Here is a 13797-nt window from a genome sequence, read left to right on the forward strand (position 1 = left end):
GAAGCACTGGATTGGTCAAATGTGGCACTGCGTGTCCTCAATGCTTGGACAATGCTCTGGATTAATGACTTCACGTAAAGCGGATTGGACGTAGAACACAAGTCTTTCCTGGAACTGGAATAAAGGTGTTTAATATCTTTTTGATTTTAGTTTTTAAAGGAGACATATTATTCTACAATTATAAAGAAACTACTCTAATTATATTTAGATTATTTTTTAAATAGTGTTTCTTAAAATGAACACTTCAAGGTTAGAGGTGAATAAAAAAACATCCATTTAAATGTTGCAGCATTTCTAGAGATCTATTCTGCTTTCTTGCTTTCTAAGGGTCATGGAGAATCTAAGAACCCCTCGACCAATCATTAGTCTCTGAATGTACTAGAGCAGTGGTACAAACCAGTTCTCAGGACCTATTAACAATCCAGGATTTATGTATTTTCCATGTTTATTCCAATGGAGATACTGATAAAGCATGGACTGTTGGTGGGCCATGAGGGCTGGTTTGGTAACCACTGTACTAGAAGGTTTTAGTGGAATGTTGGACTTGGTTTTCTGGAGCTGGACTGCTGACCATGTCCCGTGTCTGTTTCTCCAACTTGCCTTGAGAACTGACAGACCAGGTGATGGACTGGGTGTTACAACTATTGGTTTACTTATCAGGACCCTGATAATTTATAGTAAGTATATGAACCTCTGGTAAATATATGTTAATATGAGATTTAATATGCAGCAAAGTGATCATTGTATTCATCAAAGAGCCCTTCACAATGTCACAAGGGTTCAGGGCAAAAATATCTCCTCGAGCTAGATAGTACAATCAGAGATGAAGCTTTCTTACACAGATTGTGATTTAGTTGCCGGAATGAGATTTACCTTTGGCAACAGACCATTCCAAAACTTTACAGTTTAAACCACTTACATTACTCCTTCAGTGCGGGGGAATTGACTCAACCGTGGCTACAAAATATCACTGCCAAACAGACTAATACATTTTTTTATTTTTTTATCAAAAGTGTTTTGTCAGGCAGTTTATATTGAGACATGGGGAAAAGAATATCCAAATTATGTAGTACTTATTTTATTAACCTTGGAAAGAATAAAGCTAGTGTTTATGTGGTTGAGAGCAGAACTTTAAACAAGTTCTTTTGGATCAATAACCAATAATGCAATCTCACCGGCTTTCTTGTTGATAACTTCCTTGGGGATCTTTGAAATAGCAAGATGCTCGAAAGAGGTGACATTTCCAATCCCATTTCACTCGGGTTAATAACCATCCACAAAGAGAATTTGCTGTGAAGTTTATGATGTTAAAAGATAATTTTTAATTAAGAAGCCCAATTAAAACTGCATATTGTGCGCCAACAATGTGACGATTGTAAACCAACCATACTGCATGCAATATATTTACATAATTAAGACACAAGTAAATTAAAGAAAAAAATGCTTTATCTTGTTCCACAAGTAACTTTAAGAAGCTATGATTATCTTGTTTCTCTTTTTTGCTGTTAGTGTCTCTGCTCTTTCTTTTTCTATCTGCAAAAAGAGTCCCCAAAGCATTACCTACATGTGTTTCACAATTCATGATTTGGGAAGTTAGAAGAACATCCCCTAGCCATGACATATATTTTCCCTGGAGATTCTGGGGTAAAAAATCCTAAATCATACTCTGAGGTGTAGGTTGACTTTCTACCTTGTTAGTTCTAAATCAAATAACTATGTGCCTTGATGAACCAGAGTCTTAAATTTCGTTCTGCTCATTCAGTTCGTTCATGTCATTGGTGTAGCTGTCATATTCAGCAGAGCGTGTAGACATCCCCAGGTACTGCCTTAGAAATTCGCTAAACCTCTTCTGATTGTTCCATTTTCTGGCCGATTTCCTAACACCAATGAAACCCCCGTAGCGTTTTTGGAGATCCTTCGAAGGACCCATAAATTTCCGGTAACTGTATTTCCCTTTTACAAAGCCTCCAAATCTTTTGGACATAGCACTCGAAGGGTTCTGAAAGTCTCCGAATTCATCTGGCTCATTGGTCATTCCAAGTGTTGTCTCTCCTCCATCAATCGTGGTGTCTTCCTCTCCTTGTTCACGAATAAGGTTGCTTATCTTGGACATCCTCTTCTCATCATTGATGTTACTGAGGTCCACCACTTTAGTGAGATCACCTAGCCTTTTAAAATTAGTTGCAAACTGGCTGTCGTCCATGTTGAAAGGTTTAAAATCTTCCTCAAAGCTGTTGAGGCTGAGTTGTATCGAAGACTTAATTAAGACGGTTTTACAGGCCGCCCACATTGTACTCGAATAAATCTTCCCTTCACATTCCACAATGCAAACCTGCAAAGATATGAATGAAGAATGGCATTTATTGAAAAAAAAAGATCTGATAACAGTCAACAAGGACACATTTTGTAGCTACATGCCGTAAATAAATTAGATATGTCATGATTTCATTGCAAACATAGAAACATATAAACATAGAATGTGACGGCAGATAAGAACCATTCGGCCCATCTAGTCTGCCAAAACAAATAAACAGGTACAAAATGGTAAAAAAAAGTGTAAATGTAAATAAATAAGGCAATGTTTTGCCCGACCCACACAGCGGTCTTTCTCAATCCAAAAAGGTCATCAGTTCAAAAAATAGGTGTTCCATCAATTAACACAGGAAGTGGCGTATATGGAATAGCCCTAAGTGTTTACAGGTGCTAAGAAACAATAAAATACTATTATATTCAAAATACAGTCTATTAGTGCAAAAGTGTACAGTGCATTAAATTACAAAATAAAATAAATATTATAGAATGAATGTGCATGACACAAAAACATAATCCATAAAAATGTCCATCAGGATTAATTGAAGGTTATGTAGAGTGGAATTCAAAATTTTTGAGGAATATATAAGATTGCAAAGAATGACCACAACAACACAGACATACGATAATTGAAAGAGGGTCTACTGCCACATGAATCTAACCTCAATTAAAATATTCTAAACTAGTGATGCATAGAAAAATATAGTTTGCAAACTGCGGTCCCAAGATTAAATTTCACTGATCTATGTATCAATATTTTGAACAAATCTTCTTAAGCACATATATCTCATAATAACCCTTAGAGGGAAACTGTCAAAACTTACCTGGCCCTCCGCTCCCCCGCCAGGATCTACTTACTGAGGTGGGTATTACACTTCTGTAACCCCCACCTGCAGTCCACTCGTCTTGATCTCTACATTGATTTGCCCTGCGTGAGGACATGTCTCCAAGCAGGGCAAAACTACTTCATGACACCGACATGCTGGCATTGTTTCCATGTTACTCCGTTTCTATACTCTATAGCCAGCAGTACCGGCTAGATGGTTTCCATAGCAACCACAATGCATGCGCTGTGGTTGCTATTTGTGGAGAGCAGAGCGACCTCCTGTAGGAGGCTTCTTCCATTCTTACTGTCTCTCCATTCCTCAGCATTCAGTGTCTGAGAATTAAGAAACAGATGGGGGAAAAAAAACTATTTCTAAATGGGGTTTTTTTCCCAATCTATACATTTGCCATAAAAACTGTCAGCACAATGTAGAGATAGAATTTAAAGCTCTTTTAAACAAGCTAAAGTAGTTACCCATGACAGGTTCCCTTTAAGGATTGCTGTGTCATCTTGTAAGAACAAGTGGTTATTTTTCTTTGCAATTTATTTAACCCCATTGATATTTTTGAATCGTTACACACTTTGCACATTGCGCCCAATAACGTGACCGCCATATGTCAAACACTTTACAACTGGCTTCTTTGAAAGGCAAATTGTCCTACGTGCTTTCATTCATTGTCGATACACTGATATATGGCTCCCAGATGATTCTCATGAACATTTTCACAATAAGACGGGACATAATGCAATGAATTAACGACTGCGAGAAGCATCAAACATTTATGGTGGTCTTGTATATGGCTACAACCCATATAGTCTCAGACAGCTGCGATTTCCATCACTACCCGTCGGTTTGATATTAGTCTTCTCAAAAACTAGCTCTTCTGTGATCCCAGTACTACCATATAAAATAAATAATCTTGGCTATCTTTTTCTTCCATTTAAGTATGCCTTATCTGGAAATGGGAATAAAAGATTCTACCCCATCTGTACATTCCATAAATCACAAGCTAAACTTCAACATCCAGTGGGTGAACGTCTCACTGCTAAGAAGAAATTCTTACGGCCTTCAAAACTACCCAGTAATTTTAGTTGATGTAGTGTCACCTGCTTTGTGGTTTAGTTATTAATGTGTAATTCTCCTTGAAAGGTCTATTCCTTAACGGCTGATTACCTCTTCAAATGACGCATAGTGGTTTTACATGAATACAGTATTGTGTTTCTTCACCTCTTGTGCTTTCCTGCACAATCTAAACTCAACTTTTATTTTTTTCTGTATTCCCACCAAGAATAAAATCTTCAAAAATATATATATATTGTCAAAGATAATATAAAAAAAAAAGCGTAATAAAACAAAACCATTCATTTTCTATCTTGGGTGTGAATTATTTAGAATAGATAGCCTGACGTCTTTAAGTAGTGTTTTTCATTTTTATGAAAGGAAATAACTACGTCTGTTTAGGATGAAATGATTTGCAATAAAAATGGCAATAATGACGCCTTAGAATTACGGATTTTGTCTTAGATATCGTGCATAGATCTACCAGTGCGTTAAACTGTGGTCAGTTTTGCTATGTGGCATGTGCGTATGTTGCTAGACTGCATGTTGTGCAGCTTCTTTTAGACAAACCGGAGGGAAAAAATAGAAAAAGGTGAAATAAATTCAAAATTAACAATACAAAATGTACCCAAAGTAATTATATATATATATAACAATACATTTTGAAATTCACTATGCTGCATCACTGGCATATCCTAAAACAAACCTCTGAAAACGCCTGTCTCGTACACATACTGTATGTCTCCTAGTCTATTTGTCCCTCACTCATTCTTGAATCTTCCACCCATCTCTCGCCATGTACCTCTCTTCCCCCTCTCCCCCCCACTTATGTTTAATTTCCATACATGTGTGAGTACTGTGCACCCCTTGTGTGCCTGCTCAGAACATGCAGGGTTCAAGGTGAGCAGAAAGTCAGCTGGTTAGAACTCTAAGTTCCTGTCACTTCCCAAGGTGAATTGCCCCAAACTAAGGATTTTAAGGTTTAGTTTTTTTGGGGACTCATCAGCATGATGCAACTCTGGCCCAATGGTGGAAGTCTGTCTGCATGTAACAGTGCAAATAAAATGAATTAATGATGACAAAAGTAAACAATATTAAAGGGTTACTCCAAGCACCATGACCACGTCAGTGTTTTGAAGTTGTGATTGTGCCTGGAGTCTGTATGTGCAGCATTTCGCTTGGAAGCACTGCACATACAGAGATTAACAATTTAGCTGCCACAGGTGTAACGCCATCTCTGGTCATAGGGGTGTCATCAGCCAGCCCGGAATTAGAGTTCCACGCCGGCTAATGTCAATTCTGCGTAACTTTAATTGCACAAAATGTCAGTCATCGGTTACTAACCAATGAATGTCAATGGCCGCTGCTTCCGGCTCCTGCAACTCAGCAAAAGAGTGTCACCGAACCAGCAGCCAGCATTGGAGACCCAGGTAAAGTGGGCAAACCCTGGTACTGAGCAACGAGGCCAGGGGCTACTTATGGAATCATAACCACTACAACGGGATGTAGTTATGGTGTTTGGTGTAACCCTTTAAGCATCCTTGCTGGCCTGACTAATCTTAACAGAATAGGATGCCTTAAGGGTTGAAACATTTTGCAATAATACCAATTGCATTGTGTGCCCCTCTGACCTTCATCATAGAGACCACTGTTCTAGAGATTAAAGATGTTTTTTTTTAATTTAGCCTCATGATGTGATACTTTTGTTCATTGGTCAATAATCAATCATACATTGCTCGTAGCACTTTAAATACATGTATGTCTACTAAGAATAAATGGAATGTGATTTCCAAGTGTATTCAATGTAACAATGTTTTATATTTTATGTTTATGATTGACATTCTTTATGGATCTCTTTGCAAAAACACTTTGAAGTAAAAATTAATCAGTCATTTTTTTTATATATAGTATATTATAATAACACATTGTCAATCTGTAAATCAGCGCTGCGGAACAATAATATGATAGCTATAGATGCCAAACCTATAAATGGTATATAGTCGCCAGATCCCATGCAGAGAACAACAATCAATGCCAAATGAGCACAGTGCTGAAATTATAGCGTAAATCTGAAATCACAGCTGATAATTATCCCACAGACATATTCAGAATTCTTTTTGTTTAGTTTCTATATCTTACCATATGAATTAAATCACCATAACGTCAAAAAACCAACATAAATATAAATAAAGCACAAAAAAAACAAAAAAACATAGCGAATAGGAAGATTTAATTTGTAAAATAAATATATTGTTTTTTAATATTAAAGTATCGCTGTCATCAGAATACACTCTGCTATCATACAATACTTTAAAACTGTATAATATGTGTTTTCACTTTTAATTCTCACCTGCAGTTGTTTTAAAAAGGGCATAAAAGATTCAGCAATCCATTTTTTACCAAAATAATACAATTTTTTGGACTTCTTTCATGTCAAAAATACTCCCCGGGAGATGTGACCTTTAGGAAATCTGATCGGCGGTTACAGTTTGCGATTGTTACTAAATAATACTGATACAAAATGAACTGCCGGGCTAATTTCAGCATTAAATTGTTACCATTGGCTGGTGTGGCGTTGTAGGGGAGTGGCCAAGAGGAGGCATGTCAGTGATGTAATCCGCGCCTCTCACATGACCCACAGAGCTGGCCACACCCCCTGCTCCCCCCTACAGTCCCTGCTTCATAAGGTTGACAGTCATACTAATCTGTTGAGAAAATTGCTGTATAGTGACACAGGTCAAAATGTGGTGGCCTTAGAACTAATCAGCATGGTTTTATGAAAGACAGATCATGTCCAACCAAGAATTGCATCCCACAAAGAAATAAGTAAAATATTAAGGTGTTGCAGATGATGCAATGTATTTATATCTAAGACTAGTGATGTCCCGAACGGTTCGCTGGCGAATAGTTCCTGGCGAACATAGCGTGTTCGCGTTCGCCATGGATGGCGAACATATGCGATGTTCGGTCCGCCCCCTATTCGTCATCATTGAGTAAACTTTGACCCTGTACCTCACAGTCAGCAGACACATTCCAGCCAATCAGCAGCAGACCCTCCCTCCCAGACCCTCCCACCTCCTAGACAGCATACAATTTAGATTAATTCTGAAGCTGCATTCATTTTTTTTGTATTTTTTTTTGTGTTTGTGTTTATTATACATTATCCTCCATAGCCAGTAACCTGTGTTTATTATACATTATCCCCCATAGCCAGTAACCTGTGTTTATTATACATTATCCCCCATAGCCAGTAACCTGTGTTTATTATACATTATCCTCCCATAGCCAGTAACCTGTGTTTATTATACATTATCCCCCCATAGCCAGTAACCTGTGTTTATTATACATTATTTCCCCCATAGCCAGTAACCTGTGTTTATTATACATTATCCTCCCATAGCCAGTAACCTGTGTTTATTATACATTATCCCTCCCATAGCCAGTAACCTGTGTTTATTATACATTATCCCTCCCATAGCCAGTAACCTGTGTTTATTATACATTATCCCCCCCCCATAGCCAGTAACCTGTGTTTATTCTACATTATCCCCCATAGTCATTTATCGTTGGACCCAGGGCCGGCGCGTCCATAAGGTGGCACAGGGCGCACGGGCTCTGGGGGCGCAATATTTAAGTGGCCGGCAGGAGGGAAGCTCTCCCTCCTGCCGGCCACCATCTGGACCACGGCGCGGCAGTGCTGTGATGTGATAAGGCGCGGCGAGGGTGCTCTAATCTCACCGCTCTGTTCCCTCGCGCGCTGTCTGCTGATGCCGCGGGAGCCGGAATATGACGTCATATTCCGGCTCGCGTGGTATCAGCATACAGCCCGCGAGGGAGCAGAGCGGTGAGATTAGAGCTCCCTCGACGCGCCTGATCACAGCACTGCTGCCCGCCGCCCAGCAGCCCCACTGGACCACAGGGAATGATCCATCATCCAATTTTTTAGTACAATAATTAGTGAATGTATGTCATGTGTCTGTGTGTGAGTGTCTGTGTCTGTGAGTGACAGTGTGTGTGTATGTGAGTGACAGTGTGTGTGCCTGTGAGTGACAGCGTTTGTCTGTGAGTGACAGCATGTGTGTCTGTGAGTGACAGCGTGTGTCTGTGTGTGAGTGTCTGTGTCTGTGAGTGACAGTGTGTGTGTATGTGAGTGACAGTGTGTGTGTCTGTGAGTGACAGCGTTTGTCTGTGAGTGACAGCATGTGTGTCTGTTAGTGACAGCGTGTGTGTGTGTGTGAGTGCCTGTCTGTGAGTGACAGCATGTGTGTCTGTGAGTGACAGCGTGTGTCTGTGAGTGACAGCGTGTGTGTCTGTGAGTGACAGCGTGTGTGTCTGTGAGTGACAGCGTGTGTGTGTCTGTCTGTGAATGACAGTGTGTGTGTCTGTGAGTGACAGCATGTGTGTCTGTGAGTGACAGCATGTGTGTCTGTGAGTGACAGAGTCTGTCTGTGAGTGACAGCGTGTGTGTCTGTGAGTGACAGCGTCTATCTGTGAGTGACAGCGTCTGTCTGTGAGTGACAGCGTCTGTCTGTGAGTGACTGAGTGTTTGTGTGAGTGAGTGCGTCTGTGTGTGTCTGTGAGTGATTGTATGAGTGTGTGTGCATGTGAGTGTATGATTGTGTCTGTCAGTGTATGATGAGTGTGTGTCTGTCAAATCAGTGAAAGTATGTTTGTCATTGAGTCTGTGTGTGACTATCAGTGTGTCTGTCAATGAGTGTCAATCAGTGTGGGTCTGTCAGTGTCAATGAATGAGTGTGTGTCAGATCAATGAGTCTGTGTCTGTCAGTGACGTCTGTGTGTTTGTCATTGAGTGTGTGACTGTCAGTGTGTACAGAGTGTAGCGGAGCGGAGCGCGGTACAGGAGCTTCTGTTTCCTGTACCTGGCCAGACTGACAGGAGGTGCTCACAGAGAGAGCACTCCCTGTCAGTCCAGCCGGGTACAGAAAACTGAAGCTCCTTTAGGGGATCTGCTCCGCTCGGCAATGCAACAATAGAGGTAGGAGGCACACCAGGAAGGGGGGTGTGACCACTAAAGGGGTGTGGGGTGCACCAAGGGACAGGGAGGGAATGGGAGAGAAACACCAAGAGACAGGGAAAAGAGGGGGGAGGGGAGAAGAACACTAAGGGACAGGGAAGGGACAACTAATGGTCGGGGAGGGGAGAGGGGCTGGTTAAGAGGCACATAGGTGAAGATTTTTTTTTGGGGGGGGGGGGGGCGGAAAAATGCATCTTCGCCTATGTACCTAAAAATCCAAGCACCGGCCCTGGTTGGACCTAGGCAGCATGATGTCTTAGGCCGGCCCAGAGAGTGAGTGAGTGAATAATATAATATATATGTTCAGAAACATATTAGTAATATATGTAAATCGGGTTCATGCAAAGAGGGTGAAAAGGTATTAAAGAAAAACACACTTATTGCATCAAATTTACAAAGCCAAACTTTTAAAAGCTTTCCTCATTTCTTTCTCGGGATGAGGAATATATCGGTTGTAGTGTAGACTGAGGATTTCCATCTGCCCAATCTTTTAATAATATGCACTGGAGTGTCAGTGTTGAAGGAGACCGAAGCTGCCCCTATTCTAAATGAAAGACCCGAGACATGGATACAACCCAATCTTAGGAGCAGTGTTCTGATGTAGAAGATGAATTTAGCCATAGTCAGAGGGATTCAGTGAGAGTAGTGGTGAAATGTGTGTGGCATGACTGAGTGTGGGTAAGTAAGAGTCAAGTATTTTAACTGGGCACTAGTTCTAGGTGGGATAAAGTGGTATAGCGGATGGATGAGTAGTTTGGTTCGTTTTAAAGGTTTGTAGAGAAAGTATATAGTGATTGTCACGAGAGCAATCTCGCCACATTGCATTGGAGAAGCCTGGTTGCCCACCTGCTGCCTTTGGACTATAGGCCAGACTTTAACCCCTTAAGGACCAAACTTCTGGAATAAAAGGGAATCATGACATGCCACACATGTCATGTGTCCTTAAGGGGTTAAAATACTTTATTTTCCCTGCAGAAAGGCTTATTCGTGCCTTTCTGCCGGGGTGTTCGGTAGATTTTATCTACCGAACAAACTGCCGAAGGAGCGACCACCTGGGAGCTGTAGTGTGCCGCCAATTTACCTCCCTGAAGCTGCGGTTAACCGCAGCTTAATTGACGAATACAGGGTGGTCTTTGTTCGTTTACCGAACACGTGGCGGCGGCCATTTTAAAAGTCCCGAGCGACCAGCGGTGTTCAGCGCTTACACCATGGATCTAAAAACGGACACTTATTTGCATGAACACTGCTGAGCCGTCCGCCGCCTGGTTATTATTCGTACAGATCTAACGAATACATGTTCATCCGGTACTTTTGTTATGTGAATGTGTTAACCCAGATAGCTATGCCATGGAGCCTATTCGTGAAATTAAAGACTTTGGCTCCATGGCAATTGAACTGTGTGAATAGGATCTGAGCGCTATTCGGTAGTTTTTTTTTTGTTTTTAAATTCTTTATTTTTGCAGTGCATGCATAATTGACAAAAACAGTTGTCTGCATCAAATATCGGTATCATACAATATTTTGTAACTACGGTTCTTGTGGTTTTAGGTAGTTTCTCCGCACCATTTTATGTGTGGTGTTATCCGAGAGTAGTCTATCAAGGTCAGTCGGGGTGTAGTTTACGTGAGTTGTATAGTCGTACGGGTGAGTAGTGATCCGAGGGACCTGGCTTGTAGTGCTGGTATGTGGGCTGTAAAGTTGCAGGATATATGGGGTAGTTCAGCACAGTAATGCATGTGTAGGGTCTGTCAGGCGTTCATAGTGAGATAGGGGTGCTCTGTCATGAGTGTGTGTCTGGCCTCTCGTATCTATTCTTCGGTATTGTGGCGTTGTGTCTCATGGCCCCTTTCCCTGCTGAGTGATGTGCCCCTTACCTTGGGGGTGTCGGGGGGGTTGGGGGGAGCGCACAAAACTATTCGGTAGTTTTGTGCGCTCAGATCCCAGCTATCTGGGGATGTGTGACATGTCTGTGTTTTATGTATAAAATATGACTTTGTGTATTTTAAAGTGTTTTTATGTTTTTGTGCTCACCATGTGCATAATGGCGATTTGCCTTTGTCCTGGGAGATAATTGAATTACTTCTCAATTATCTCCAGGGCAGAGGAGAGGAAGCCAGGATGCATTGTGGGTAAGTATTGTGACTGTATGTCCTAAATTGATACCTGTCTGTCTTTTGGTACAGTCTCCCATTTGGTCCCCTAGGGGAGTGTCCACCAAGTGGGAGACCTGCATAAATACTGGGCGGGTAGCCCATAATAAACCAGACCACTGCTTGACCCTCAACACGGAGCCTTGTCTCGTCTTTGGGGGGATTCACTGTATGCTGATAGAGACTGATTGCCAGGAGTGTAAGCTGCTTGGGAGCTTTTCCTGTTCGTCTGCTAGCAGCTATTCGTGAGGTTCCGGTTCGGGTGTTTGGAGTGCTACCTTATTCCCTTGTATGCAGTTCGGGAGTTTGGTGCATTCACTTGTATTCAATTCGGGAGTTTGGTGTTTTACTGAAGCTGCCTTTATATCTGAAAGGGGAATATCGCCTAAACGGATTTTAACCCCTTGTCTGCTGAAACGGTCCGTTACAGTGATCATGATTTTTAGCGATATCCAATATTTTTAAGGTGGTCCCAGTGCCACCACTCATATCTGGTGTCACAATTAAAAAAAAAAACTACTTTTTTGACTGTAATATAATAGCAGTCAGTTTCCTTCACACGTGTGCGTTTCAGAGCCTGCCAGGGCACAGTGTCACACCAGTGCAACTCATATCTGGTGTAACAGTAGTGTACATTTAAAAAAAAATACAGGGGGCTTGTTGTCACCTTTCGGGGACCCTTGGTGTTGTACGTGGCTGGGTGGAGGAAGAGACCTTCAATGACATCAGTGAGGACAAGGAACGGGACATGGCTAGCTTGGTATCCAACCTTGTGCAAATGGGGAGTTTGCAGTTGTGCAAATGGACTGTTTGCGGTTGTTTGCGGTGCGTTAAACGGGGAGTTTGGTCTGTCACTGTGAAGCGGGCATAACCCTTACACTACCTGATCGATACAACATCATACCTGATGTTTTAAAGCATCTTATTCCAAACAATTTAGGAATGTTAGGTGATTTATGCCCTTTATGGATTCAAACCAGACTCTGCATCAACTATGTAATTTTCCATGGGAGTTTTGCCATGGATCCCCCTCCGGCATGCCACAGTCCAGGTGTTAGTCCCCTTGAAATAACTTTTCCATCACTATTGTGGCCAGAAAGAGTCCCTGTGGGTTTTAAAATTTGCCTGCCTATTGAAGTCTATGGCGGTTCGCCGGGTTCGCCCGTTCGCGAACATTTGCGGAAGTTCGCGTTCGCCGCTCGCGAACGGAAAATTTCATGTTCGCGACATCACTATCTAAGACATTTGATACAGTAGCTCACAAATCATCTTGTCTTCAGGGGCTCAGCCTTTTTCCAGTAGTGAGGAGGCAGAGTTGTCTCAAATAACTCAGAATATTAATATGGAAATCTGGTTAGGTGCCAGGGAACTAATGTTGGGGTTAAACTGTTGAAAAATGGTAAGGCAGCATTCAGACACTCCTGCCCCTATGCAATAGGCACTATGCAATACATATTAAAAGTTGTTTGTCAGTTTTTGCAGATGACGCAAAACTAAGTAAAGTAATATAGGGTGAGCAGGATAATATTTGGCTGGAGAGGGATTTGGATGAATTAGGGGACTGGTCAGCCAAGAGGCAGATGAGATTCAATGTTGGTAAAGGCATAAGTTAAGTATTTTTGCTAAGGAATGCATAAGAAACCTATACCCGAAATATTACTAAGTTAGGGAAAATAATAAATAAGAATAGTTATAGACAGCAAACTCCACCTTAACAACTGCGGATGTACCTAGTACGTCCTCAAACTCCTACTTACTTACCCTATCACCGCTGGTGATCGGTGTTCCTCTCGTTCTGGGGGGACTGTCTGACAGCCCAGACAGTCTGCCCTTGGCAAATTAGGCCCCTGCGGGACCCTTTGATCGATCTGAAAGAGCGGTCACATGGCTGCAAAAGGAGTCCATAGTGCTTAATGCAGGGGGACTGCCTGAACTGACAGGCAGTCTCCCTGCATTTGTAAAATAAAAAAAATATTTGTTAATGTTAATAAATAAAAATATAATTATATATGTATATATATATATATATATAAATATATATATATATATATATATATATATATATATATGATATGTATATATATCTTATATATAACATCATATTAAGTGTATTTTTTATTATTATATACCTATATTAATATAAGAATACATTTAGAGTAAAATTACACAGATATAAATATAAATGTAAAAATGTGCAGTAGATAAGTTGGCGCAAAAAATTAAGATAAAATATAAATAGGTTTGCAGCACCCACAATACACACAGGTAATAAGGTACAGAAACAATCACAAGACAGAAAAGTGCTGGTGCGCATACATATGTATAGAACCCCTCAAGTGTTGAGAAGTATTTACAAACAGATGATACAATGCAAGCAAGTTTGATCCCTTATAAGGTGTCTACAAGCCCAGGTGTA

The 13797-nt window shown here is 41.1% G+C and overlaps 1 protein-coding gene across 1 annotated transcript in view; it reads right to left on the reverse strand.

Annotated features, from left to right (window-relative positions):
- Positions 1-1481: 1481 nt before the first annotated feature.
- PNOC (prepronociceptin) overlaps positions 1482-13797 on the reverse strand; it is a 121802-nt gene continuing 109486 nt past the window's right edge. The window contains exon 3 of the mRNA XM_063440805.1: positions 1482-2332. Within this exon, the coding sequence (XP_063296875.1) occupies positions 1739-2332 (594 nt within the window). The 3' untranslated portion in view covers positions 1482-1738. The remainder of the gene's footprint in view (positions 2333-13797) is intronic.

This window comes from Pelobates fuscus, chromosome 2 (genome assembly GCF_036172605.1).
Source record: "Pelobates fuscus isolate aPelFus1 chromosome 2, aPelFus1.pri, whole genome shotgun sequence".
NCBI lineage: Eukaryota > Metazoa > Chordata > Amphibia > Anura > Pelobatidae > Pelobates > Pelobates fuscus.